General features: G+C 35.5%; 1 protein-coding gene across 1 annotated transcript in view; it reads right to left on the bottom strand.

Annotated features, from left to right (window-relative positions):
- Window positions 1-4,857: 4,857 nt before the first annotated feature.
- The window catches only part of PAWR (pro-apoptotic WT1 regulator), a 125,198-nt gene continuing 104,530 nt past the window's right edge, over window positions 4,858-25,525 (bottom strand). The window contains exons 5-7 of the mRNA XM_066257598.1: window positions 14,854-15,001; window positions 11,132-11,236; window positions 4,858-8,413 (exon numbers count right to left, since the gene is read on the bottom strand). Coding sequence (XP_066113695.1) covers window positions 8,327-8,413; window positions 11,132-11,236; window positions 14,854-15,001 — 340 coding nt within the window. The 3' untranslated portion in view covers window positions 4,858-8,326. The remainder of the gene's footprint in view (window positions 8,414-11,131; window positions 11,237-14,853; window positions 15,002-25,525) is intronic.

The following is a 25,525-nucleotide window of genomic DNA, read 5'->3' as shown; positions in this document are numbered from 1 at the left end:
GCCTGCCTCTCAGGAGAAACTGAACTAAACAGATATTAAGAAATTGGCATTAGTTTGTTAGGTATGATAATATTGTGGTTATTTTTAAGTCTTTATTAGAGATACATAAACAAGTATTTACAAATTAAATGGTAGAATAGTTGGAATTTAACTTTAAAATATTCCAGCCCAAAAAAGGGGGGGAGAGGATTTGAAAAAAAGAAAGAAAAAGGAGGGATAAAATAAGATTAGCAAGATAAGGATATTTTTTTCTAATTTTTGCACATCTGAAAATGTTCATGAGTGGAAAATACCTGACAAGTAATCTTCAAAACTGTCAAGGTCTTTGATGATCTTGACATAGGTCATCACTAGGAGGAGATATCCCTTCTAAATGTAATGTGGTACCTTTGATTGAATCATGGAACAGAGAAAGGACAGTAGGAAAACAATGAGGAAATGTGAATCAAGTATGGTTTTCAGTAGATAATAGTGTATCTATATTGGTTAATTATGACAAATGCACGACTGTAATGTAAGATGCTAATAATAGTAAACTGGTTGTGGGGTTATTCAAGTACTCTGTGTTATGTCCATAATAATTATATAATCTAAAACTGTTCTAAAGTTTTTAAAGACTAAAAATCACCTTATTTTTTCATTTTATTACAAAAGTGACAAAAAGACTTAAATTTTTTCTTTACTCATTGGGATGCATTACTGTGGATTTCTCCTCACTGATTAATTAGCTAGAAAAGGTTATTGATTTTCTGAGTTCACAGAGAGTAAACTATGAAGATTCAATCTATCCATGGACCACCCAGTGTCCATACATGCAAATACAAACAAATAAACAAAACTATAACTCCGATGAAACATATTTATTTGTTTTAATAGTTTTAAATTTTAACAAAATGCATTCTTGTTAGCAAAAGCCTTCAGACAATAACAGAGATCGACCTCAACAGAAAAACAAAGATTTCATTTCATAGCCTCTTGGACTTAAGAATTCATTTGCGTTCCAGAGATAATACTAAACTAATGGGTTTATGTCAAATTGCCAGTATCCATGCTGAGGATTTTCCTGATACAATCTTTTGCAATGTAAGCAACAATAAAAAGATCACTTATCTTTTTTTTTTTACAAGTTCATGTTATATTATTCATATGATGTCCAAAAAGAAAAACCAAAATCTTTGCTTAAAAAAAATAAAAATGCATAATGCAAATCTGCAGGCTTGGTCCTGCATCAGGATCAATTACAAGCTTGTTCAAACGGTGATAGCTGGGCCTCACTTCCTTCAGGTGTTGGGTTGTTCACAGGAATTTGTATTTCTAACAGGTTTGTAAGAGAAGCCAAAGTTACTAGTATGGGGACCACACTTTGAGAACCATTGGCAAAGTATTTATTAGGACAATGACTATGTCACAGAAGTATGTCATAGCGTAACAAATTACTGAGCAAATTACCCTTCCCAATCTGTACCTCGCATAAGTTCTAAAGAATCAAATAAAAACCGTATTTAAAGCACTTAACAGTGCTGGCACTATTGAATGTTTTGATGCTATGCCAAAGTAGGGTTAGAGTTATTATACTCAAATAGTTAACCAAACGAGTCGCTATGCTTAGCTCTACCTCTTAAGATATATTGGTCTTTAAAGTGTTACAAGAAATAAGAGGCACTTATCAGCCTCCTATGATCATCAATGAGCATTTCTGAAATCTCCCATTTACTCATCCCATTACAATTTTTGTTGATCCTCTAGTTTACTTAAAACAGTAAATAACACAGCTAATATAAAAATTACTGGCATAATTTTACTATAGATTTAGTGATGTTGTTCACTGTCCTGAATCATTTGTACATGAAACTTTCAATCTGCTATGGAAAGCCAATAATTGGCCAATTTTTTTAGCACATTATCAAATGAAAGTATCCTTATCAAAAAGTGATTTTAAATTTGCTTCCATAAAACTAAAATGTCTGTTGATGATAACCACAGTGATAGTTCACACTTTAAAGGAATACAAATATTTCTCTGGATAAGTCTGCAACATTATATAAAGATTGTGAATTTCATGGCCAATGATATATCTAAACAAGGATAGCAACCAATGATATATGAATTATTACCGTAACTTATACTGAATAATATTGCATACTTTAATGTGAAAAAAAATATATAGTAGGCAAAAGTCTTTTTTATTCTTTTACATATATAAAGTCAAAGTCCAATCTACCTTTCCAGATGGCTCATCTTAATTTTCTTCAATTGCTCAACTATCTGACACCAAATCAAGAGCTTTTTTCCTTTTAAAAGCATCTTTTTTCAGTTACAAATGTTTTTTGAAAGGTAAAATTGTACCTTTGGCCCAGTGTTAAGAGGAAAGTGTCGGTCTCTGGCTTCCTTTTTAACTTTATCAGGTTAGACATCAAAATAAAATGAATGGATTGTAAAACATATCTTTTTATCTCTTTACATGAAGGTCCAACATTACATAAATTCTTTCCAAGAAACTCACCAGAAATAAAACCTCTTGTAGAGGAAAAGACAGAAACTTGAAGCATGAGATTAAGAAAATATGTGGGTATCTTACAGCCTATGATAGGATTGTGTGTACACACAGAGTAAATCTAGAATTAATAAAAGTTATTTGATGAAGTCTAAGACAAATGGCTCCAGTGTCAATTAAGACTAAGAGACCTTGCAAATTTTTTAGTAAGTTTGCTCCAGTAATGGAGTATGTTCTTATGAAAGGACTTGAGACATTATCTAAACATTCTGACTGAAGGACGCTTGTTCACTTGTTAGACATGTATGAAATTACTGAAAAGATTAATTTAGAGTTCTACAAGTAGACCAATTAGCTTGTACAGGTGTATGAGGAACAGCACACTAGCAAAAAGTTATGTCAACCATTTACTAAAAAAACAAAGACTGGATTTTAACATTCTCAGACCTCTCCTTATCTTTTTCAGATTATAAAAGGCCTGAAATTCTTTGAACACATCAGATTAAGTTGATAACAGTTCTAATTTTGAATTAAGAAATTACTGTGTAGTTTAAAAAATAATAATTAAAAATTTCAGTCAGGTTAAATATGTGTATACTTCCTCACTTATTCAAGAAGCCTTACCATTAATCTATTCAAATTTTATGCCCACTATATTTCTGTTTTTTAAACATTATTCCTTCTACAGTAATATACTAAATATTATAATGTACTATATACTGTTTCAGTAAGAAGCATGTAAGTTAATTAAAATATTAGCTTTTAATTTCAAAAGTAAAATTCATGGTCAAGGTTTTTACTGACAGTACAGAAAAAAAATAATTAACCAGTGTATAATAAATGAAAATTTACTTTTTTATTGAGTATTTATTTTACATGCAAAGCATATTAAAGTGAATTAAGTTGACTACTCCACAATGAAAATTTATGGAATGGAAATTGTGAAAGTTGTCTATACAATACTAATGTGATCAATAAATTATCCAGATGTTTTCCTACAAATATTTGGATTACCTAAATTAGCTGATTTTTCAACAGTAAATTTTAGCGTTCACATGGTCTTTGCTGGTAGCAGCAGATATCTGACACTTAAATTTAGAAAAAAAATAATAAAATAACTAAATAGCATAGCTAAATCTTTCAAGAAAAAAGTTCACCCAAAAGAAGTACTAAACACATATTTGGGATCCAGAGTCAGGAAGGAAACAAAACACATACAGTAAAAGTCCATCAGTTGATCATCACTAACATTTTATTATTACCACAGTTGACTGCCCATACGACAACTGTTTCTTAGACTTAAATACCTAAAATAAACCAGTAATCAATAATATCATAAAAGAAAAACTAACTTAAAATTATGTTTGAATACATCAACAGTTTGATGTATCTGACATACATGGAAGTCTTTTACTTCATTATTGCTATAAGTTCCTTTAAAATGTTCTTTTCACAATATGTAATTATCTGAAAGAAATATGGTAAGATCCTTCTCAATATGCAGCAGGCCTTCTGCTCCAACATTCAGCAAATGCTGCACACATTAAACCATACCTATTAACTAGACCTAAAAGACAATGACTGAGTAAGAAGTACAAAAAATACTTCTGAATGACCTATTCAGGTAAGACTAGTTATAGCTACTTAAGACTGCACTTTGTGCTGACCCACACTGCATAGCTTGTACACTGCTGGATGAAAGGGCTGGTCCATGACCATTTTTTAAAAAACTTTTGTAGTATCTCTAACTGTAAATCCAGTTGACTAACAAACAGTTGCTGAAAAAATGGGTATGACGATTTAATGCAACCCTCTTATCAATATTCTTCTCACACATTCACTACTCATAAGCATTTTGGGGATGAGGATATGACCTTAACATGATATGAGATTCTACCTAAAAAAAAAAACCAAAAAGAAAAAAACAAAACTATGGGCTAAGGTTTTCTTGGGTAATCATTTAAGTCCTTTTAAATTTTTTCTATTGATTTGAGAGAGAAAATAAGAGGGGGAGAAGTAGTAGGGCGAGAGAAAGAGAAGCATCAACTCATTTCACTTCATTGTTCCACTCAGTTGGGTACTGACTCATTGACTGCTCTCCTATGTGCCCTGACTAGGGTCAAACCTGCAACCTCTGGTGTACCAGGTCGGCGCTTTATCCACTGGACCACCCAGCTAAGGCCTTAATAAAACCACCAAACAACCAACTTAGAAACATCACTGAGAAAGTTATTGGCATGGTGGAAGTGCCTTTGTTGATGATGAGCAAAATGTTCAGTTTATTAGTATTATGCTTTCACTTTAATGGAACAACAAAAGAAAAAGTGTCACTAAGTTCTAAGTAATTTAAATCACAATCTTAGTTGATGGGATGTCCTTTATTTGAGACCAAGCATAATTCCAATACAGAAGAAGTTTACTGTTACATATTAGGAATGGTTTAGATACAATAACAGAATGTTTAGAACTGACGCTAAAAATGTTTTTAGTTCAGACTCCTGAATGCTAGTTCTTTCTCACTTCACATACTCCCCCCAATGAAATCCTGGTATATTTGGTGTCTAATATTACAAAATAAAAATATCTGCCTGAATCTTGTAACAGATTATTAACAAAAACATGTGAGTGCCAACATTGCATGAAACTTACTGGACACAGACTCAAGACCATAAATCTACAAACAGGATGAAAGACTATCACTGTATATGTGAGTATTGTCAAGAACATCAGATCAATTATCAAATGCAAGGTCCTTCCAATTTTGACTCATGGTGTTGAACATATATATGGACATGGCTAATACACTGACTTGTATTATATTTAACAAAATATTAGTGGATGCAAAGTCTTGCTTTTTAAAATCTAATTATAAAAATCCAGATTAATCCAGAAAACATAAAACACATATAATTGAGGTAGGTTTTACCTTAAGAATGCATTGTTTCTACCACAATTAGTTATTTTAAAAAAGAATACATTGTTTCATGTATCTGCCCCTGAAACTTAAATTTTCTATGTTTTAAACTACTTGATCAAGTGTGACAATGCTAACCTACTATATTTAGTAAATTCCCTTAGAAATAAACACCCTAACACCTTCCTTTTCCTCTCTAAAGGTAACTGTAGTGCAATAAAATTAATAACAAGTCTAGAAAAATGAAAAAGATTACTTCATTAATTCTACATGTCATTAATTCATTAATACATGTCAAAAATCAGGGAGTTAAGTCATGTTCGTTTTAAAGTTCATAACCTATTGTTTTGAAAATAATATCATATACACATAACAAATTTGGATGTGTTTTATTATGCCACAAATTCTCAGGAACAATAAGAAATATTACTTCTGAGGAGAACTAATACTTTCACAAATACTAGGACTTTATTGACAATAGCCAGGTTTTCTAAGGTGGGATACATATATTTAAGCTATTTTTTCAAAAATACTGGGGTTTTTTTTACAAATTTTAAAGGGATGTTGGAGATCCTACTTTATATTTAATATTCAGTGTAAAAATCTATATGTGATATAAATTTGTATTTTAAAGAACTGCATGTGAAGGCTTTGCCAAGTTCTCAGGCGCTGCATTTGCTCTAGGTACTATTATATAAAATATCATTGTTAGAAATGTTCTGATAAACTAAACAAAAGAAAGCAATTTAAAACAGCTGAATCTTTAAAAGTATTAAAAACTGGTATAATTTTAAAAAGGGAAATGGAATATTCCTTTACTTACATTCAGATTAAATAGAAAATTCAAAATACCTTTTTACTGAAAAACCAATACAATCATACATTTTAAATCTAGATACCTATGACAGCTTTTTCATAACATCCAAAGTGTGAATGGGAAACAAGGCAATACTGATTTTTTTGCCACATACCTAAGGGTAACTAAAGGGAGATGCATACCTCCCAGCCAAAGGCAGAAACTGAACCCAGCAAATCACCCACCGTGTGGGTAGTGGATCACTGTTCTCATGCTGGGAATAGTCTCCAAAAAAGGATGCCCTTATGCAGTCTTTACGCAACTGAATCAATTTTGGTAACCTAACACTGAACTTGTTGGTAGGTATATATGGACATATGAAAACTTTCCCGGAGACCAGAGTATTAAATAGACTAAGAGGGGGGAAATGCTATTAGCTAAATTATGTTAAGTCCAGAGTCTCCAATGGAAGATGTAGAAGGAAAAGAGGCAACAGCAGCTGTTTCCAAACTTACGTTATGATCAGAAACATCGATGGAGAGCTTTAAAAATTCTGTCCAGGGTCTCAATAGAAACCCCTCTAGAATCTATAGCCATGGAATTCTTTTTAAGCAACCCAAGTGATTCTGATGATCAACTAAGGTTGAAACTTCTGAAGCACAAAGTGGTGGGTGGAGAGGGGCAATCTAAGTCATACAGATAGTTTTAGAATTCAGCATCTGATTTTTATCATTTAGTCTACATTTTTTCCAACTGTCCCACCCTTCCTATTTTTTCTAACAGTGAATAATGAAGGGGCTTGGCAAGTGAAGAAAAAAGAACGAGCGGGGTACCCAAAATACATTTTACAATGTTCAAACCACTTAGTATATTAACCAGATAAATGGGTATCAGTATACTGTTGGGATTCAGCTATCAAGTAGACATTTCTTAGTATTATTTTAAAGAAAGGGGTTTCCTATTCAACACACAAATGTAATATAAAACAACCCTAAACACTAATAATGTTTGTCACTAATAATGACAAAATGAAATTTGTATAATTCTTCAAAATAATTCTATTTTAAAAATCCAATGTTAGGAGGAAAATCCCTTAAATTTGAGGTAGGGCAGTAATTCTCTCTAGTGAAATAACTGTGTCAGTGTTATTCTCCAAGTTAGAAAATAAGCAAAGCATTTCAGTACTAGCTCTATTTATGTATGCTTTTGTAATGTAAGTAATAAATGTTTTAAGTGTGGATAAATATTTTGATTTTCATTTTAATGTATATGATAATTAAAAATATGAATTTTTTTTTTCTTACACACTATATCGTACACTGTCTCCAGGCTTAATGAATAAGCAACTTTTTAAATATCCCATGTTCACTTATAAACCTTAAAAGGTAGTACCTACATAAGAAATTTTATATTAAAATTACAAATGTATGCTCTTCAGAAGCTAAAGTGATTTTAAATGCTTTTCAATATTCAAATACAAAATAGTACATTTTAATTTATTATAGCACAGTTCAAGTATTCTCTTAAATTCTGTAATTAGCCAACTAGAACATGATATTAAGTGACTTTATGACTTTATATAATAGCTTTCCTTTTTAAAGAAGACTTATACAAAATAGTGTGACTCTGTATTACTCTGAATTGCTTAGATTAAGTTGAAAGAACAAGTGACAGCAGACAAAGACCTTTAAGATTAAATCATCTACACATGAAGGCTGCACACCTCAGTAACAAGGCATTTGCAGGTAACTCCCCAAAAGTATCTGAATTCATGTAAACAAAGCATATGTATATTCCTTTAGGGAGAAAATACACTACCATAGATAAAATATATTCAAACGGTTATGACTTTAAACCATATATTATTTGAATACCACACAAAACCAAAGAGACATATCCTATCTTTTTAATAACTGAAAAATGTTACTTATTTGTGAAATAAAAAGTAGATACTTTTAGAAACCAATAATGAAAAAGAAATGTTTTTAAAATAAACATCCACTGTTTCCTAGAAATAAATATACATACTTAATGTATTGCAGCATAGGAATATTGTCCTAGCATTAACCGTAACATTCAATCAGTAGTTTTAAAGTATTTTTCCAACTGAGCCTTGAATCTTCTACCTTGTTAGCTGCCCAACAACTTTCAAAAGAGTTTTATTCTCCTGCTTTAGTTGTTCATTTTCATCTTCTATGTCATCTAGGTCCTTAAGAAAACAAAAAGGAAAATAATGTGTGAGTTTTTAAAATACTTTAAGTTATTCTAATTTATACATACAAGCAATTAGTTCATACAAGCAATTAATTTGGAAATAAGAGCAAGTTTTGAAACCAGCTTTACATAGAATATGTCCTTCCTGAATGGAGCTCCACTTCTCAGCTCCTTCTCATTGTTAACACAATAATCTGAGTCAACTCTTGCCAGATCTTTCTGTTTTTACAGAGATTACATTATTTTAGCAAGCAAGACAGACAGGAATGGAGAGAGAAGGGAAGCATCAACTCACAATTGCAGCACTTTAGCTGTTCATAGATTGCTTTCTCATACGTGCTTAGAACAAGGAGACTCCAGCCAAGCCAGTGACCCCTTGCTCAAGCCAGAGACCTTGGGGTCATGTCAATGATCCCAGACTCAAGCTGATGGGCCTGTGCTCAAGCCGGATGAGCCCGCCCTCAAGCCAGCAGCTTCGGGATTTCAAACATCTCTATCCATTCTGGCACTACTGGTCAGGATAACTTAATTTTTTATTTAAAAACAAATCCCTCTTTCCCCCAAAACAATACACCTGGGGGCAATATGCGGTTCAGGGGTTCAGATTAAAACCTGTGTAAAATTAGGCATCAATAGATCCAGGTCCAGTTCCAGACAGACTCCTACGACCATGTGATCTTTGCCAGTGTGCATGTAGTGGAGTGGCAATCTGAGGGGCTGACAGACAGAGGCTTACAGAAGAGTGGATCTGGGGCAATTTATACGTTAGGCTTCTTTGTGACATTTTGTTTGAGTGAAAGACTTCACAGCTTAAAAGTAAAAAATGAAAGTCACTAAACTAGGTAATCAGCATCCAACTTTCAAGTTATGTGATTCTGGCTCTATGTTCCCTACATTAACCCTAGTGCCTTACATACAACCATTCCGTAAATATGAAGACCATCTACTCTAAATTTTAGTTAGAAGAAATACTATTTCAAGGCAGACTATTTACTAGTGGTTGGAAAGCAAATATTTACAGGTTTATCCTTGAAATTCAAAATACTTAAAATTTGGAGCAGTCAATATATATATTATGTGTGCTATTGGATAGCAGCATTTGGATAAATTCAATATACTGTACTGTGTATCTGGACAATTAGGTACATGATTTAAAAATCTACAAAAACAAAATTTATATTTACTCACAAACTGAATGATGTTAAAAAACTAATCTGTTGAGAACAATAAATAAATATACATGATTCCTAAATTACTGTAACTGAGACTTACCTAAGATTTAGAAGTAAATGATTTATATATTATATATCATCACTAGATTATGAACTCTGTAAGTGCAAGTGTCTTATTCTCTTTAATGCTCACAGTGCCTAAGAAAATGCTAATACATCATCAACACCAAAAATGTGCCCTGGCTGGTTTGCTCAGTGGTAAAGCGTCGGCCTGGTGTGCAGAAGTCCCGGGTTCAATTCCCGGCCAGGGCACATAGGAGAAGCGCCCATCTGCTTCTCCACCCCTCCCCCTCTCTTTCCTCTCTGTCTCTCTCTTCCCCTCCCGCAGCCAAGGCTCCATTGGAGCAAAGATGGCCCGGGCGCTGGGGATGGCTCCTTGGCCTCTGCCCCAGGCGCTAGAGTGGCTCTGGTCATGACAAAGCGACACCCCGGAGGGGCAGAGCATCGCCCCTGGTGGGCGTGCCGGGTGGATCCTGGTCGGGCTCATGTGGGAGTCTGACTGTCTCTCCCCGTTTCTAGCTTCAGAGAAGAGAAAGAAAAAAAAACACCAAAAATGTTGGCAGATTTTATTAAAGCATAGTCCAGATTCAATAGATAATGCTTGTTTCTAAACAAAGATGAAAGACAGTTTACAGGAATGAAAGAACTTACTTAGAATTAGGATTCTCGAATACCTGAGGTCAAATACTGGCTCAGGGGGTTACTATGTGATTACTAATATGACCTTGAACAAGATAAACTCTGAGTTTCAGAGTCCACATCTGTAACCTGTAGTTATGCCCTACCGTTTTAGTATTCTGCACAAAATCAAGACTCCATTTTCTCTTCTTTCTTAAGAGTTAAGATTGTTTAGAAATCTGTTCCATTTGTCCCCGAGGCAAACATTTCCTTCCTCTGTCTTTTATCTAAAGTCATCTAAAAAGCAAAACTATGGAATCTCTGCTCATCACCATTACCTAAGTATGGTCTAGCATTAAGACCTGTTTCTTAAGCAGGAAGTAAATTCAAGGACTAAACACACAGGGGGTAAAAAGTTGCTACAAATAATTTCTTGGGATAAGGTTAAATCTAAAGTGGAGGATACATATATACAATTGAAGAAAAAGAAGGAGTGAAAATACAAAGAAATTTGGAATTTCCTATGGCAAGAAAGCAGCAACTGTTGGTCTTCACTGAGGAAATTACGTTCCTTTTTTATGTAGAGGTGATTAAGTTGCTTCTCACCTCTGGACTAACAAAACACAAGCAAACCCATTCCTCAGTCTATTTCCAAAAGAATAATATTAAGTGAATACAACTGATAACTGGGCAGAGGAAATCAATTTACAGAATGAAATGATAGTTCTTACTACCACAAATTACTATCCCATTAACAAAAAAATGAACTAAAGAATCAAATTAAATAATTTCTGCATATTTATATATTTCATCCAATTGCCAGAAAAAAGGAAACCATAAAACTGAACTATATAAATACTCACTCTATTTAACAAATCAATTTCTTCTTTGAGTTTTCCAATCATTTCCTCTTTATCTTGCATTAGTCTCACAAGTCGTAAGTTTTCTTGCCTTTCTCTTAATACTTCCTGGTAAACAGAATTACAAAGTTTATTAATTGGAAAATAATTGGTGGCTTATAAACTTTAGTGGCATATATCTACCAAATTTGTTGAAGAACCTTAGATATATAAAGCTTTCCAATTAATTTTCTTATGCCACTTTTCTGGGATGGGTTTTTTCCCATCCCAGAAAAGAACCAGAGAATCAGAAGAATACAGGAGTTACAAGGTATGTACCTGATTAACTCTAAATTTATACAAATCTTTGACAAATACTAATATTCAATGCAATGAAGTCCCTCTTTAGCTTATCACCAGTTAGTAATAAAATACTTTTAATGGTAATATCTGTTTGAGGAAATTCAAATTTATTAAAAATACAAAGTTTAAGAAATTTACTTTGTTGTGTACCTGAAATTAATATAATGTTGTACGTCAACTGTAACTGAAAAATAAATTGATTTTTAAATAATATTTTTTAGGCCCTGGCCGTTGGCTCAGCGGTAGAGCGTTGGCCTGGCATGCGGGGGACCCGGGTTCAATTCCCGGCCAGGGCACATAGGAGAGGCACCCATTTGCTTCTCCACTCCCCCCCTCCTTCCTCTCTGTCTCTCTCTTCCCCTCCCGCAGCTGAGGCTCCATTAGAGCAGGGATGGCCCAGGCGCTGGGGATGGCTCCTTGGCCTCTGCCCCAGGCGCTAGAGTGGCTCTGGTCACGGCAGAGCGACGCCCTGGAGGGGCAGAGCATCACCCCCTGGTGAGCAGAGCATCACCCCTGGTGGGCGTGCCAGGTGGATCCCGGTCGGGCGCATGAAGGAGTCTGACTGTCTCTCCCTGTTTCCAGCTTCAGAAAAATACAAAAGAAAAAAAAAGAAAAATTAAAAAAATAATATTTTTTAATAAAAAAGGAAAGGAAATAATTCTATGAAAATGTATAAACAGAAAAATAAAGACCAGCCCTCTCAGTTTTACTTCTGGCTCTGTTAGTTGACTGACAATGGATAAAATAAAAGAACTAAAATAGATTATTGGTTTTTAAGCTTTAAAAAACAAACAAACAAAAAACCAGCCCTGGCCACTTGGCTTAGTGGTAGAGAGTCAACTCAGTGTGTGGATGTCCTAGGTTTGATTCCTAGTCAGGGCACACAGGAGAAGCGCCCATCTGCTTCTCCATCCCTCCCCTTCTTCCTTCTCTCTCTATCTTTTCCTCTTGCAGCCATGGCTTGATTGGAACAAGTTGGCCCCAGGCACTGAGGATGTCTCCATGGCCTATGCCTCAGGTGCTAAGAGGAGTTTGGTTGCCAAGCAATGGAGCAACACTCCAGATGGGCCGAGCATCGCCTCCTAATGGGCTTGCTAGGGGATCCCAATAGGCCGCATGCAGGAGTCTGTCTGCCTCCTCTCACTGAATAAAAAACAAACAAACAAAACACATACACACACAAAAAATGATGCAACACCTTTTTCAAAGAAAACATTTAAAATCAAGGGACCCAGTAGCAAAAAGAGAAGCAGAATGGAAAGGTCTTACTCAGAATGAGGCTTCTTCCCTCCTAACCTCAGTATCATTAACCAGCTGCTGTCAGCCAGCAAGCCAATCTAGACTCTTATGGTACTCCAAAAGCCTTTCGGAAGATCCCCATTTAAACCTACAGAAGTATGTGTATATATATATATAAGGTCTACCGGAAAGTTCTGTCCGTTTTTGGAATAAAACAAAATACAAATTTTTCTTACCATCAATAAACTTTATTATTAAGTAATATATTTCCACACCAATCCTATCTTCCGAATATAGTCCAAAATGGTTTGCTGAGCTGAATTAAGCCTTTCTGCGATCTCCGATGTTGTCAGAAAAGAATCTTACTCCAACATGGTCTTAACAACATCGTCATCGATCAAAGATGGTTGCCCAGAACGTGGCTTATCAGAAAGGTCGAAATCATCTGTTTCGAATTTTTCGAAACATCTTCTGCATGTCCTATCAGAAACTGTACCTTCACCAAACACTTTTGATAAATTTCTACATGCTTCTGTAGCATTTCTTCCTTGTTGAAATTCGTATACAATACAGTGGCGTAAATGAACTTTATCAGTAGCCATGGGTACACTATGGCTTCACACATAAGACTAACGTGAATCAACTTTGTTTTAGTTAATTTGCTATGTCAGTATGTATACATTAAGTGATAAAAATAGAGAGGCACACATGCATCAAATAAACGTGCTTACGTGTCGAAACTTGTTGTGATAGAAACGGAGAGAACTTTCTGGTAGACTATATATATATATATATATATATTCCTTCAAGTTTTTAATTTAGAACTACAGAAACAAGTGTGAAAACTCAGATGTAAACTAAAAGTCATGATAATGTTATAAACACATTTAAAAAGTAAATCTTTACTAAAAGCACTTTATATCAGGGGTAATAATTTCAGTTCAGCAAAACAAAACATTTTTGCAACAATAAGATAGTAATTTAGTACCATAATCAATTTTAGAGGTTGAATGTCTACAGAACAAACCTGAAACCCTATAGTTCAGGGGTAGTCAACCTTTTTATACCTACCGCCCACTTTTGTATCTCTGTTAGTAGTAAAATTTTCTAACCACCCACCGGTTCCACAGTAATGGTGATTTATAAAGTAGGGAAGTAACTTTACTTTATAAAATTTATAAAGCAGCAAGTTAAAGCATATAATAATAATTACTTACTAAGTGCTTTATGTCAGATTTTTGCTAAGTTTGGCAGAATAAATCTTTATGAGACAACTTACTATAGTTAAATCTATCTTTTTATTTATACTTTGGTTGTTCCACTACTGCCCACCATGAAAGCTGGAACGCTCACTTGTGGGTGGTAGGGACCAGGTTGACTACCACTGCTATAGTTAATAATTTATGCCAATATCCTCTGAGTTGTTCTCAAAGATACTACTAAATAGATTTACAGTATTCTTAAAATTATTTCAAGCATCATCTGTGTATTGCATTGTACTTATTAACCAATGTCACCTCAATAAATATAATTTAAAGAATTTTAGAAAGTTGTTTCAAACAGCAAGGATGGCTCTGGGCTCTAACTCAGAACCCAGAAGAAAGTCTACAAGTGACAATCTGTATAAGTGATATGATAAACACCGAATAGTACACACTTCTAACTATTTCAAAGGCAAGGACTATTTTCAATATATTAAAGCACTTGGCAGAATGGGAGAATATTAAATATTAAGAAATACAATTCTGAGGATGTTTTATCTAAATCTATGTACTCTAGCTGACCAATGTCAGCTAGACATTAAAATTAACTGTCTAAATAAAATTTAAAAAAGAAAAACACAAGAATTGGCTCTACTTCTAAAAGTTTTAACATCAATAGAACTGGATACAGAAAGTATTAAGAAAATCAGAAAATGCCTAGCCACTATACAGCTAGACAATATACTTAAGACAGTGCTTCAAAGCTGCTATTTGACTCCATATGGAAATAGCAATTAACACTAATGATATCTTCCATTTAGTGCCTCATTCTTTTCCCTTTTTTGGCACCGTCTCTCTCTATAAATTTCAGTTTATTTTCTCTCAGCTGCTATGCAAGTAAAAAGGAAATTTTATCAATCTTAAATAATTTGTAATTCATACCTTTTCAAGTTCTTCAATTTTCTTTTCCAATGTGCTACTTGAGGCCAAATTACCTGAAGCATTTGCATCCCTAGTATATCTGCTGAACCCACTTCGATCTGTTCGGGGATATCTACTTGAGATATCTTCTTCAGAGGCAGTGGTTGTGCTGTGGAAATAAAAAAAAATGCATTTTTTAAAATACCTGATATATTCAGCAAGAATTCCAAAAATAATTTCTATTCACCATAAACAATTACCATTCCCCTGAGGACACATGGTCATAGTAATGAACTTATTCATAACTCAAGAAGGTAACCATTATTCCAACATAATAAAAAACTTTTCATTCAACACAATGAGAAACACTAGTTAATTCCTTTGACTAATATATAAAGGGTAGCTGCTAAGCACCAGACACTGTTCTGGGTACTGAAAAATGTAACAGCAAATACAGATATGGCCTCTGCCCTTCGACTGAAAAGAAAGTATAAGTAATCATAACCAAGCAAGACAATCATTACAGTAAGGTAAGTATAGGGTACTGTGACAGGGACCAAATATAGACTATCAATGCTGAAGAATCACCTCCCCCCCCTTTATATATTTAAAAAAAAAATCTAATTCATCTTAGATGATTTTTTTTTTTTTTTTTACAGAGACAGAGAGAGTTAGAGAGAGGGATAAACAGGGACAGACAGACAGGAACGGAGAGATGAGAAGCATCAATCATTAGCTTTTTGTTGCGCATTGCAACACCTTAGTTGTTCATTGATTGCTTTCTCATATGTGCCTTGACCATGGGCCTTCAGCAGACTGAGTAACCCCTTGCTCGAGCCAGTGACCTTGGGTCCAAGCCAGTGAGCTTTTGCTCAAACCAGCTGAGCCCACGCTCAAGCTGACGACCTCGGGGTCTCAAACCTGGGTCCTGGGCATCCCAGTCTGATGCTCTATCCACTGTGCCACCGCCTGCCTGGTCAGGCTTAGATGAATATTTTATAATATAAATAACTATTAGAAAAATAAAAATAAAAAGGCCATAAAAATCCAAATCCAAATGTTTTATTAGATTCAGACTCATAAAATTATATTTCAATAATATAATTAGAACAAAAAGGAAAGAATTATATAAAATCCCATGTTTTTCATTGGAAGCATGCACATAGGCAATAATAGGCCATCGCATTAGTGAGTCACCTGAAGGCTTGACTGGACTGGACACCTTGCCTCTAAGCTCACTCACATGTCTGCTGGCCAGAAGCCTCAGCTCCTCAGTATGTGGGCCTCTCCACTGGGCTGTTCACCATATGGTAGCTGTCTTCCAGAGAGAAAGTGACATAGCAACCAAGGAGCTGTTCTGCCCCAATCTCAGAAATGACGTACTATCACACCAACCTGGGTTGCAATGGGGAAGGGGATTACATAGGTGTGAATACCAGGAGGTAGAGCTTCCTGAAGGCTCTCTTGGAGGCTGGCTCCCTTAAATGTTAATTTACCTATACTAGGTTGGACTGATGATTAAGCTGCTCACAAGAGATAAGGGATCTCTAAACTACATGTATGTTTTGTTTAAATAGTACTCATAACAGAGAAACTTAGTTTCATAGAAGTATGCTGACAGGAACAGAAGATATTTTAAAGCAATTCCAGCAAGCTCGGGATATTCATTTTAGAGAGGAGAGTGAGTGAGTGAGTGAGTGAGTGAGTGAGAGAGAGGAAGGAGGAGCAGGAAGCATCAACTCCCACAGGTGCCTTAACCAGGTAAGCCCAGGGTTCTGAACCGGCGACCTCAGTGTTCCAGGTCCACGCTTTATCCGCTGTGCCACCACAGATCAGGCCAGAGAACGATGCTTTTCAAAAGGTCTTCAGATCCTTCATTAGTAGTCAGTTCCAATCATTTATTCATCAAAATTACAGTTTAATCTGAAGTAGTTTTTGATGGAAAAAAAAAAGAAAAAGGATTCCTGATCTAGTAATTTCTTACACATGGGTTTTCTTCTGATAGAAAATAAAACTTAAAGCGTGTCTTAGCAAATGGTATTCGATTACATTATGCAAATGTACAATACTAAAATCACTAACTTTGTGGATAATTATTACTTATACGGTGGAACTCATAATTTGTAGAACTTTCCCCCAGAATTTCTACATTCATTTTTGTCCTTTGGTCTCATATAACAGTGAAACCATTTTACATTCCTCCCCTGCATGGAAGACTGAGATCTCACACATATACAAATCTATCAAAGAAATAAGTCTAATTTACATATATATATATATATATATTAATTTTACAAAGAGAAGAAGAGGGGAAGGTAGGGAGGGAAGGAGGGAAGGGAGAGAGAAAATAAGAGGAACATTAATCTGTTCCTGTATATGCCCATACCAAGGATCGAACCAGCAACCTCGGCGTTTTGGGATGACACTCTAACTAACCGAGCTATCTGGCCAGGGCATAATTCACATATACAGTGTGTCCTTAAAGTCATGGTGCACTTTTGACCAGTCACAGGAAAGCAACAAAAGACGATAGAAATGTGAAATCTGCACCAAATAAAAAGAAAACCCTCCCAGTTTCTGTAGGATGATGTGGCAGCATGTGCGCATGCGCAGATGATGACATAACACTGTGTATACAGTGGAGCAGCCCACAGCCATGCCAGTCGAGATGTGGACTATACAGAGGCAAGTTCAGTGTGTTCTGGGCTCGCTAAATTCGAATCCGTCGGGTGCATGCGGGAGTCTGTCTGACTGTCTCTCCCCGTTTCCAGCTTCAGAAAAATACAAAAATACAAAAAAATAAAAATAAAAATAAATAAATAAATTCGAATCCGTGACCAAAGTGCAACATAAATATCAGCGCGTTTATAACAAAGCGCCACCACATAGGAATAACATTACTTGGTGGGATAAGCAATTGAAGGAAACTGGCAGTTTGGTGAAGAAACCCCGTTCTGGTAGGCCATCAGTCAGTGACGAGTCTGTAGAGGCTATACGGGATAGCTACCTAAGGAGCCCTAAAAAATCTGTGCATGAGCCCACATCAAACTGCACTGAATAGGTATGAAACTGGGAGAGTTTTCCTTTTATTTGGTGCAGATTTCACATTTCTATCGTCTTTTGTTGCTTTCCTGTGACCGGTCAAAAGTGCACCATGACTTTACGGACACACTATATAAAAAACGGTGACCCACCTGACCTGTGGTCGTGCAGTAGATGGAGCATCGACCTGGAATGCTGAGGTCATGGTTCAAAACCCTGGGTTTGCTAGGTCAAGACATACAACAAGCAACCAATGAACAATTAAAGTGAACCAACTATGAGTTAATACTTCCCACTTCCCCCAACCCCTGTAAAATCTAAAAAACAAAACCTGAGGACCAACCTGGTTGCAAAAACACCGAGTTCATCTCAAAGTTCAAATATTTTTGTCTAAAAATTTCCCTTTGAAAATTATTGTTTACCTAACCATATGATTAACAGTTGATTGGTTCAGCTTTCCAATTATCATTTGCTGTTTTTTAATCTCAAAATTTTTTTTTTGTATTTTTTTTTTCCGAAGCTGGAAAAGGGGAGAGACAGTCAGACAGACTCCCGCATGCGCCCCACCAGGATCCACCTGGCACGCCCACCAGGGGGCGATGCTCTGCCCACCAGGGGGCGATGCTTTGCCCCTCCGGGGCATCGCTCTGTCGCAACCAGAGCCTAGACTCTAGCGCCTGGGGCAGAGGCCAAGGAGCCATCCCCAGCACCCCGGCCATCTTTGCTCCAAGGGAGCCTCGCTGCGGGAGGGGAAGAGAGAGACAGAGAGGAAGGAGAGGGGGAGGGGTGGTGAAGCAGATGGGCGCTTCTCCTGTGTGCCCTGGCCGGGAATCGAACCCGGGGCCCCTTGCACGCCAGGCCAACGCTCTACCACTGAGCCAACCGGCCAGGGCCTTAATCTCAAATTTAATGCATTAGTGTTTAAGTAATTCACACTTTTAGTGACCCACTGTTAATTTAGCTGATATAACAAATATACTATTTAATTCAGCTGAGGTAGCAAGATTTTTTCAAAGAAAGAAGCTGGACATTAATTTCTATTCTGATACAAGTTCCAGCATGTTTCCCCTGTCACTGTGTCATATAATTAGAATATACTCCTACAAAATAAAAGCTAAACTCCAAACTACATTTGGTTTGTTAACCCTTTAAAGTTTTATATACTTCAGAGCAAGTTGTTAAGTCAGCAAGGAAGGTAAAAAATAAATTATTCTTTCATATCACTGTCATGTTAGGAAAAGTACATGTGTCCATCAAATATTAACAAAAATTCCTTTGCTATCTTATTTGTTGAAGAATTAGTTTTCTATAGCACTACACTATTCCTAAATATACCAAGTTCGGTGTTGCTGGGAAGTATTACATAAACTACCTTATTTGCTACAGATTCATCTAACATCTCCAAGCAAATATCTTTTGTCTTGTCATTTGTGTGTAGTTTTTAAATATTAGCCACCTGGAGTGAGACTTTAAAAGAAATTAACAAAGCATTAATGACTACATATGAAATCCTGAAGATCTGCCTCTGTCAGCTTCTTAAATGTAATAGTCTTTCAAAAAATGCATTTGTCTCCCCTCTCTCTCCCTGTTCCCTTCCTGCAGCCAGTGGCTGAGATAGCTCAGTTTGTCCAAGCATCAGCCTCAGGCACTAAAAATACATAGTTCAGTTTATTCAAACATCCACCCCAGATGGGGTTGCTGGATGGATCCCGGTTGGGGCGCATGTGGGAGTCTGTCTCACTATCTCCCCTCATCTCACTTAAAATTAATAATAATAATCCATTTGTGGTTGTGAGTTAGATTATGCCTATTATAAATGCCACTGAAATTTTGATGGTTTTATTGTTTTAGTAGACAGGACATCACTGCAAAAATCCACTGTGGTTTTAGCACTTCTCTGTCAATTACAAACTAAAAACTGAACTCAGTATAGGAAAAGTAATACTTCCCAACAAAACCAGCACAAAGTTTTTTGTTCTGTATCTCTTTGAAATGACTTCCATCATCATTACTTGGTTTACTAGTCCTGTCACATTCAAAAAAAGTATATCTTTTCTTATCAAAAAAACTTTATTAGCCCTGGCTGGATAACTCAGTTGGTTAGAACATCATCCCAAAATATGAAGGTTGACTGTTCAATTCCTGATCAGGGCACATACATATAGGAAGAGATCAATGTTTCTGTCTGTGTGTGTGTTATATGTGTGTGTGTCTCCTTTTCTTTCTCTAAAATCAATCAATAAAAAAAAATTTTAAGTCCATTAATGCTTGGTGGTTTTTTTTGTTTTTTGTTTTTGTTTTTGTTTTACAGAGACAGAGAGAGAGTCAGAGAAAGAGATAGATAGGGACAGACAGATGGGAACGGAGAGAAATGAGAAGCATCAATCCTCAGTTTTTCGTTGTGACACCTTAATTGTTCACTGATTGCTTTCTCATATGTGCCTTGACCGCAGGCCTTCAGCAGACTGAGTAACCCCTTGCTCAAGCCAGCGACCTTGGGTCCAAGCTGGTGAGCTTTTGCTCCAACCAGATGAGCCCATACTCAAGCTGGTGACCTCGGGGTCTCGAACCTGGGTCTTCCACATCACAGTCCGATGCTCTATCCACTGCACCACCGCCTGGTCAGGCAATGCTTGTTTTATCTTAAATAAATTAAGGTTAAAATAAAAAACATAAAATTTACTCCCTGAGTTTAGATAATACTAACAAAAGCAAAAATTGAAAACAGGTGTGGTTTTTTTTTTTAAACTTTTTGTTTTATTTAATTATATATTTGTTTTTAAATTATTTTACTCATGAAACAAGACTAAATCTCATTAAATCTGACACAATATTTTTAAAGTAAATAAATTTTTACACTTTCTTCAGTTCTTAAACATTTTGGGTTACAAATGACTAATATAAAAGTAACACATGCACACCAGAATGTGAACTCTTCTCAAGCCCAGGTGGTACAATCACCAACAGAGAGCAAATTCTTGGCCATAAAACACATCTTCACAATTTAAAAGAAAAATCATTCAATGCCTACTCTCAGACCACAACAGGATTAAACTGGAAATCAGTAACAGGATAATTGGAAAATCTTAAAATACATAGAGATTAAACAACACACTTCTAAATTACTTGTGGATCACAGAAGAAATCTCAAGAGAAATTTTTAAATATTTTGAACTAAATGAAAATGAATCCACAACTTAAAATTTGTGGGATGCAGTGAAAGCAGTGATTAGAGGGAAATTTATAGCACAGAATGTATGTATCAGAAAAGACAAAAGATCTAAAGTCAATATTCTAAGTTTCAACCTTTTAAAATTAAAAAAGGAAAAGCAAATTAAATCCAAAGCAAGAAAACAAAAAAGAAAAAGAATGAGAACAGAAATCAATGAAATTGGAAATAGGAAACATATACATAAATACATTTATATATAAAAGTTTTTGGTTTCATTGATTTAAGTATGTAGTTGATAAACTTTATATTTATATATCTAAATCAGTAAAACCAAAAGCTATTTCTTTGGAAAGAAGAATAAAATCAACAGGCCCCTACCCAGGCTAACTAAGAAAAAAAAAGGACACAGATTTCAACAGCAAGACATGGTAGAAAAAGAACTATGGAGAGAATAAAAAGATCAGTAGTTGCCAGGGGTTAGAGTGTGAGATAATGGGGGGAGGAATAAATAGGTGGAGCAAAGAGGATGTCTAGGGCAGTGAAACTACTCTGTATGATACTATAGAGATAGATGCACACCGTTATACATTCATCTAAACCCATAGAATGTACCACAGTAAGAGTAAACCAGGCCCTGGCCAGTTGGCTCAGTGGTAGAGCATTGGCCTGGTGTGCAGGAGTCCTGGGCTCGATTCCAGGCCAGGGCACACAGGAGAAGTGCCCATCTGTTTCTCCACCCTTCCCTCTCTGCTTCCTCTCTGTCTCTCTCTTCCCCTCCCGCAGCCAAGGCTCCACTGGAGCAAAGTTGGCTTGGGCGCTGAGGATGGCTCTGTGGCCTCTGCCTCAGGTGCTAGAATGGCTCTGGTTGCAACAGAGCAACGCCCCAGATGGGCAGAGCATCACCCCCTGGTGGGCATGCCGGGTGGATCCCGGTCGGGTGCATGCGGGAGTCTGTCTGACTGCCTCCCGGTTTCCAACTTCAGAAAAATACAAAAATACAAAAAAAAGAGTAAACCATAGTGAACACTATGGACTTTTGGGTGATAATGTGTCAGTGTAAGTTCATCAACTGTAACAAACATGCCTCTCTGTCGGGGAATGTTAATAATGGGGGAGGCTATGCATGAATGGGAACAAGGGATATGTGAAAATTCTTTATACCTTTCCCCTCAATTTTGCTATGAACTTTAAACTGCTCTAAAAATTAAACTTATAAAAATTTGCACATGTACCATGTACTTGGTCTAGTAAATACTGTGTTCAGAAAAGAATCCACTGGTCATGCAGCTGGATGTGGTGATGACAATATCAAAATGCAATTCAACCATCTAAATATTTACTCTCTAGTTTTTATCCAGTTATGGATTGGTAATAACCAACAACAGTTCAAGGACCATTTGAACAGCAGTTCTGCTAGAGAACATTTATACTCAGAAGAGAAATACGAATGTGCAAACATCTAACAAAGAGCATGTGGCGTATTTGAGAAACAGAAGTGATATGACATGAAACTGGAAAAGCAAGCGAGAAACTTGAAAGTTCTGTTATAAAAGAATTTAAATAGTCTTCAAATTTTATGCATACATTCCCATATTGAATGCATGTTTATTTATCCACTATTATTATGACTTACAATATAACCATATGTATATTATACACCATATTATATGACTATATATTATATACACATTATTATACAAATATATGTAATATATATTTCATACATATAAATCAATTTTATAATATAATAATCATATTAGTAAAGTAATAAATATCTGTATCACAAAAATAGAATATAAAGGGATACAAAGAACTTAAAGCTTATGTTTTAATTATTTATGGTAAAAAAATTTTGTTTTCACAAAAAATTGACTAGACATTTTTTTTTTTTTACAGTGACAGAGAGTCAGAGAGAGGGACAGATAGGAACAGACAGACAGGAACAGAGAGAGATGAGAAGCATCTATCATTAGTTTTTCGTTGCGACACCTTAGTTGCTCATTGATTGCTTTCTCATATGTGCCTTGACCGTGGGGCTACAGCAGACTGAGTAACCCCTTGCTTGAGCCAGCGACCTTGGGTCCAAACTGGTGAGCTTTTCTCAAACCAGATGAACCCGCGCTCAAGCTGGAGACCTCAGGGTCTCGAACCTGGGTCCTCCACATCCCAGTCTGACTCTATCCACTGCACCACCGCACGGTCAGGCTTTTCTGCTAATTTTTAAGAAGAGATCTAATTTTGTATATCTTGTCAGCTAACAACCATGTGATCATCTCTGTCTTTATATACTTGGTTGATATTCTCCTTAAATTCCCCTCATACTTACCAATTTTCCGCTATTAGTTAAACGAAAGAATTCACAAATCCATTTAACTTTCGAATTACAGTACGGTGCAACATTCAGAAAGTGAACAAAGCATGCTTCCCTTAGGATACCTCCAGGACCAAATGACCATCTTACATACAGAGCAAGGGTAATGAATAAATAACTAGTACACAGTACACTAGTGCACAGTACTAGCTATTAATGTCTTAAGAGTTTTTTTAGATTAAATGGTAAATACAAATAGAAGTTTTATACATTATCTTGTGTATCACCGTACTTTGGAGAGCAGTGGAGACATGCTTTGGAGACATGAAATCTTTTAAAGGTCATGAGAGCCATTAAAGCAAGAAAAGTGACAATCATTTAACAAAATGCACTGGGGATGAGCAATCTGGAGGCAGAGAGGACAGTTTGGAGGCTATGGTATCATCTATGTAAAAGATGATGGTGTCCTAGATACAGGTGAAGTAGTGAAAAAAGGGGTCATAATGAACATCCAGGTTTCTGGCTTGAGCAAGAGTGGATTTTCATGCCAACTACTGATATCCATCAAATTTCACAAACTTATTTTTTAGAACATGCTGAGTTTAATATAATTAAGAAAGTTGTTGGTTATACAGAGCTAATAATTTCAAACCATTAGAGTATTTATAGATAATCAATGACGTCATTGGAGTAAATGACACTTCTGGCAGAAATACAGAACAAAAAGGGAAGTCATTTTGCTTGTTTCCAACTATGAAACTGGCCAATGTTGAACTTATTCTAAAGAAATAATCAATACTCTTGTTGACCAATGTCACCCTGTTAAATTTAATTTTCTAAATTAGAAAAAAAAAGAAATAATCAAGACTGTACAATTACTTACCTACAAAGATTATGATCCAGCATTTTTAAATCAAAAACTGGGGAAAATCTACATGTGTAATACAAGTTAAGACTGCTCAATTAATTTTGGTACATACTTTGTTGCTATTAAATATAATACAGTAAAAGACTAAAGAAAATAAAATGTACAAAGCTATATAGAAAAAGAGAGAATAACCTCCAAGAGAGCTTATACCAACACAGAAAGAACAAGTACAGGAAAGGAAGAAGCACAAACGAGACTGGGAAATGCCAACCAAATGGCAGGAAAAAAACCAAGAGAGCTGAGTACTACATGTAAGAGTATTAGAATCATTTTAAAGGATCTCTTTTCACTTAAAAAAAAAAAAGCCCAATTATATGCATCAACCACAAGATCAGTCAACTAAAAACCACAATGTTGACAATGCAAACAAAGATATAGAAATATGGATATCCTTAACAGTGTTGTATTTGCTTCACGTTCCAGCTGAAAACAGTATCTTTTAAAATTTAGAATATTAATTTAAAATTTTTTCATATTAAGTTTGCTGATACATAAATGATACTATATACAAACTAAAAAATAAAGAATAATCATTATTGGAAAACCAAATTAGTGCTCTACCCCCTTCCAGATTAGGTTTGTAGAGAATACTGTCAGAATTGTGAATAATTGTGTTACTTAATTTTATTTGCTAAATTTAGCTTTGTTTATTCTAGAAACAGAAATGTTTTTAACCTATTTTGAGGGCCAGTTCATTACAAAATATTTAGAATAAATGATTGTTTCATTATTCCAAAAAGTTTATAACATTCTATTCAGGAACGTTAACAAAAAAGTATAATACTATCCCAAAAAAGAACCACCACCCTGCCCGTGGCTACAAAATATTAACTATAATGTCAGGGAAAAGAAAAAGAATAAACAGTATCATTAACGATAAATACTACCATTTACTGAAAGTTTTCCCTCCCTGGGAATTTTCACATCTTCTGTGGAAAGAGGAGGTGTTGTGTGTGGGAATAAAACACTGTTCTTCTAAAGCTATCATAAGAACAAGATTGGCAGCATTATGAGATTACAGCTAGAGGAATTTTCCACTAAAATAGATATTTTAAAGCTTAGCAATTAGAAGAAATACAAGACTCATGAGTAAAGTCCTACTTTTAGAATAAATATCAAATATTTAGGAGTGCTGGATGAATCATGAAATTCCTAAGTAACCGACAAGTACATAATGGTCAGTCATAATTTTAATGTTTTATTACCTTGTTTGCCACAACCACTCCCACTCCTCAAAACG

The sequence above is a fragment of the Saccopteryx bilineata genome, chromosome 2 (genome assembly GCF_036850765.1).
Source record: "Saccopteryx bilineata isolate mSacBil1 chromosome 2, mSacBil1_pri_phased_curated, whole genome shotgun sequence".
Taxonomy (NCBI): domain Eukaryota; kingdom Metazoa; phylum Chordata; class Mammalia; order Chiroptera; family Emballonuridae; genus Saccopteryx; species Saccopteryx bilineata.
The sequence above is the reverse complement of the archived record's forward strand: the minus strand, read 5'-3'. Positions and strand labels throughout refer to the sequence as shown.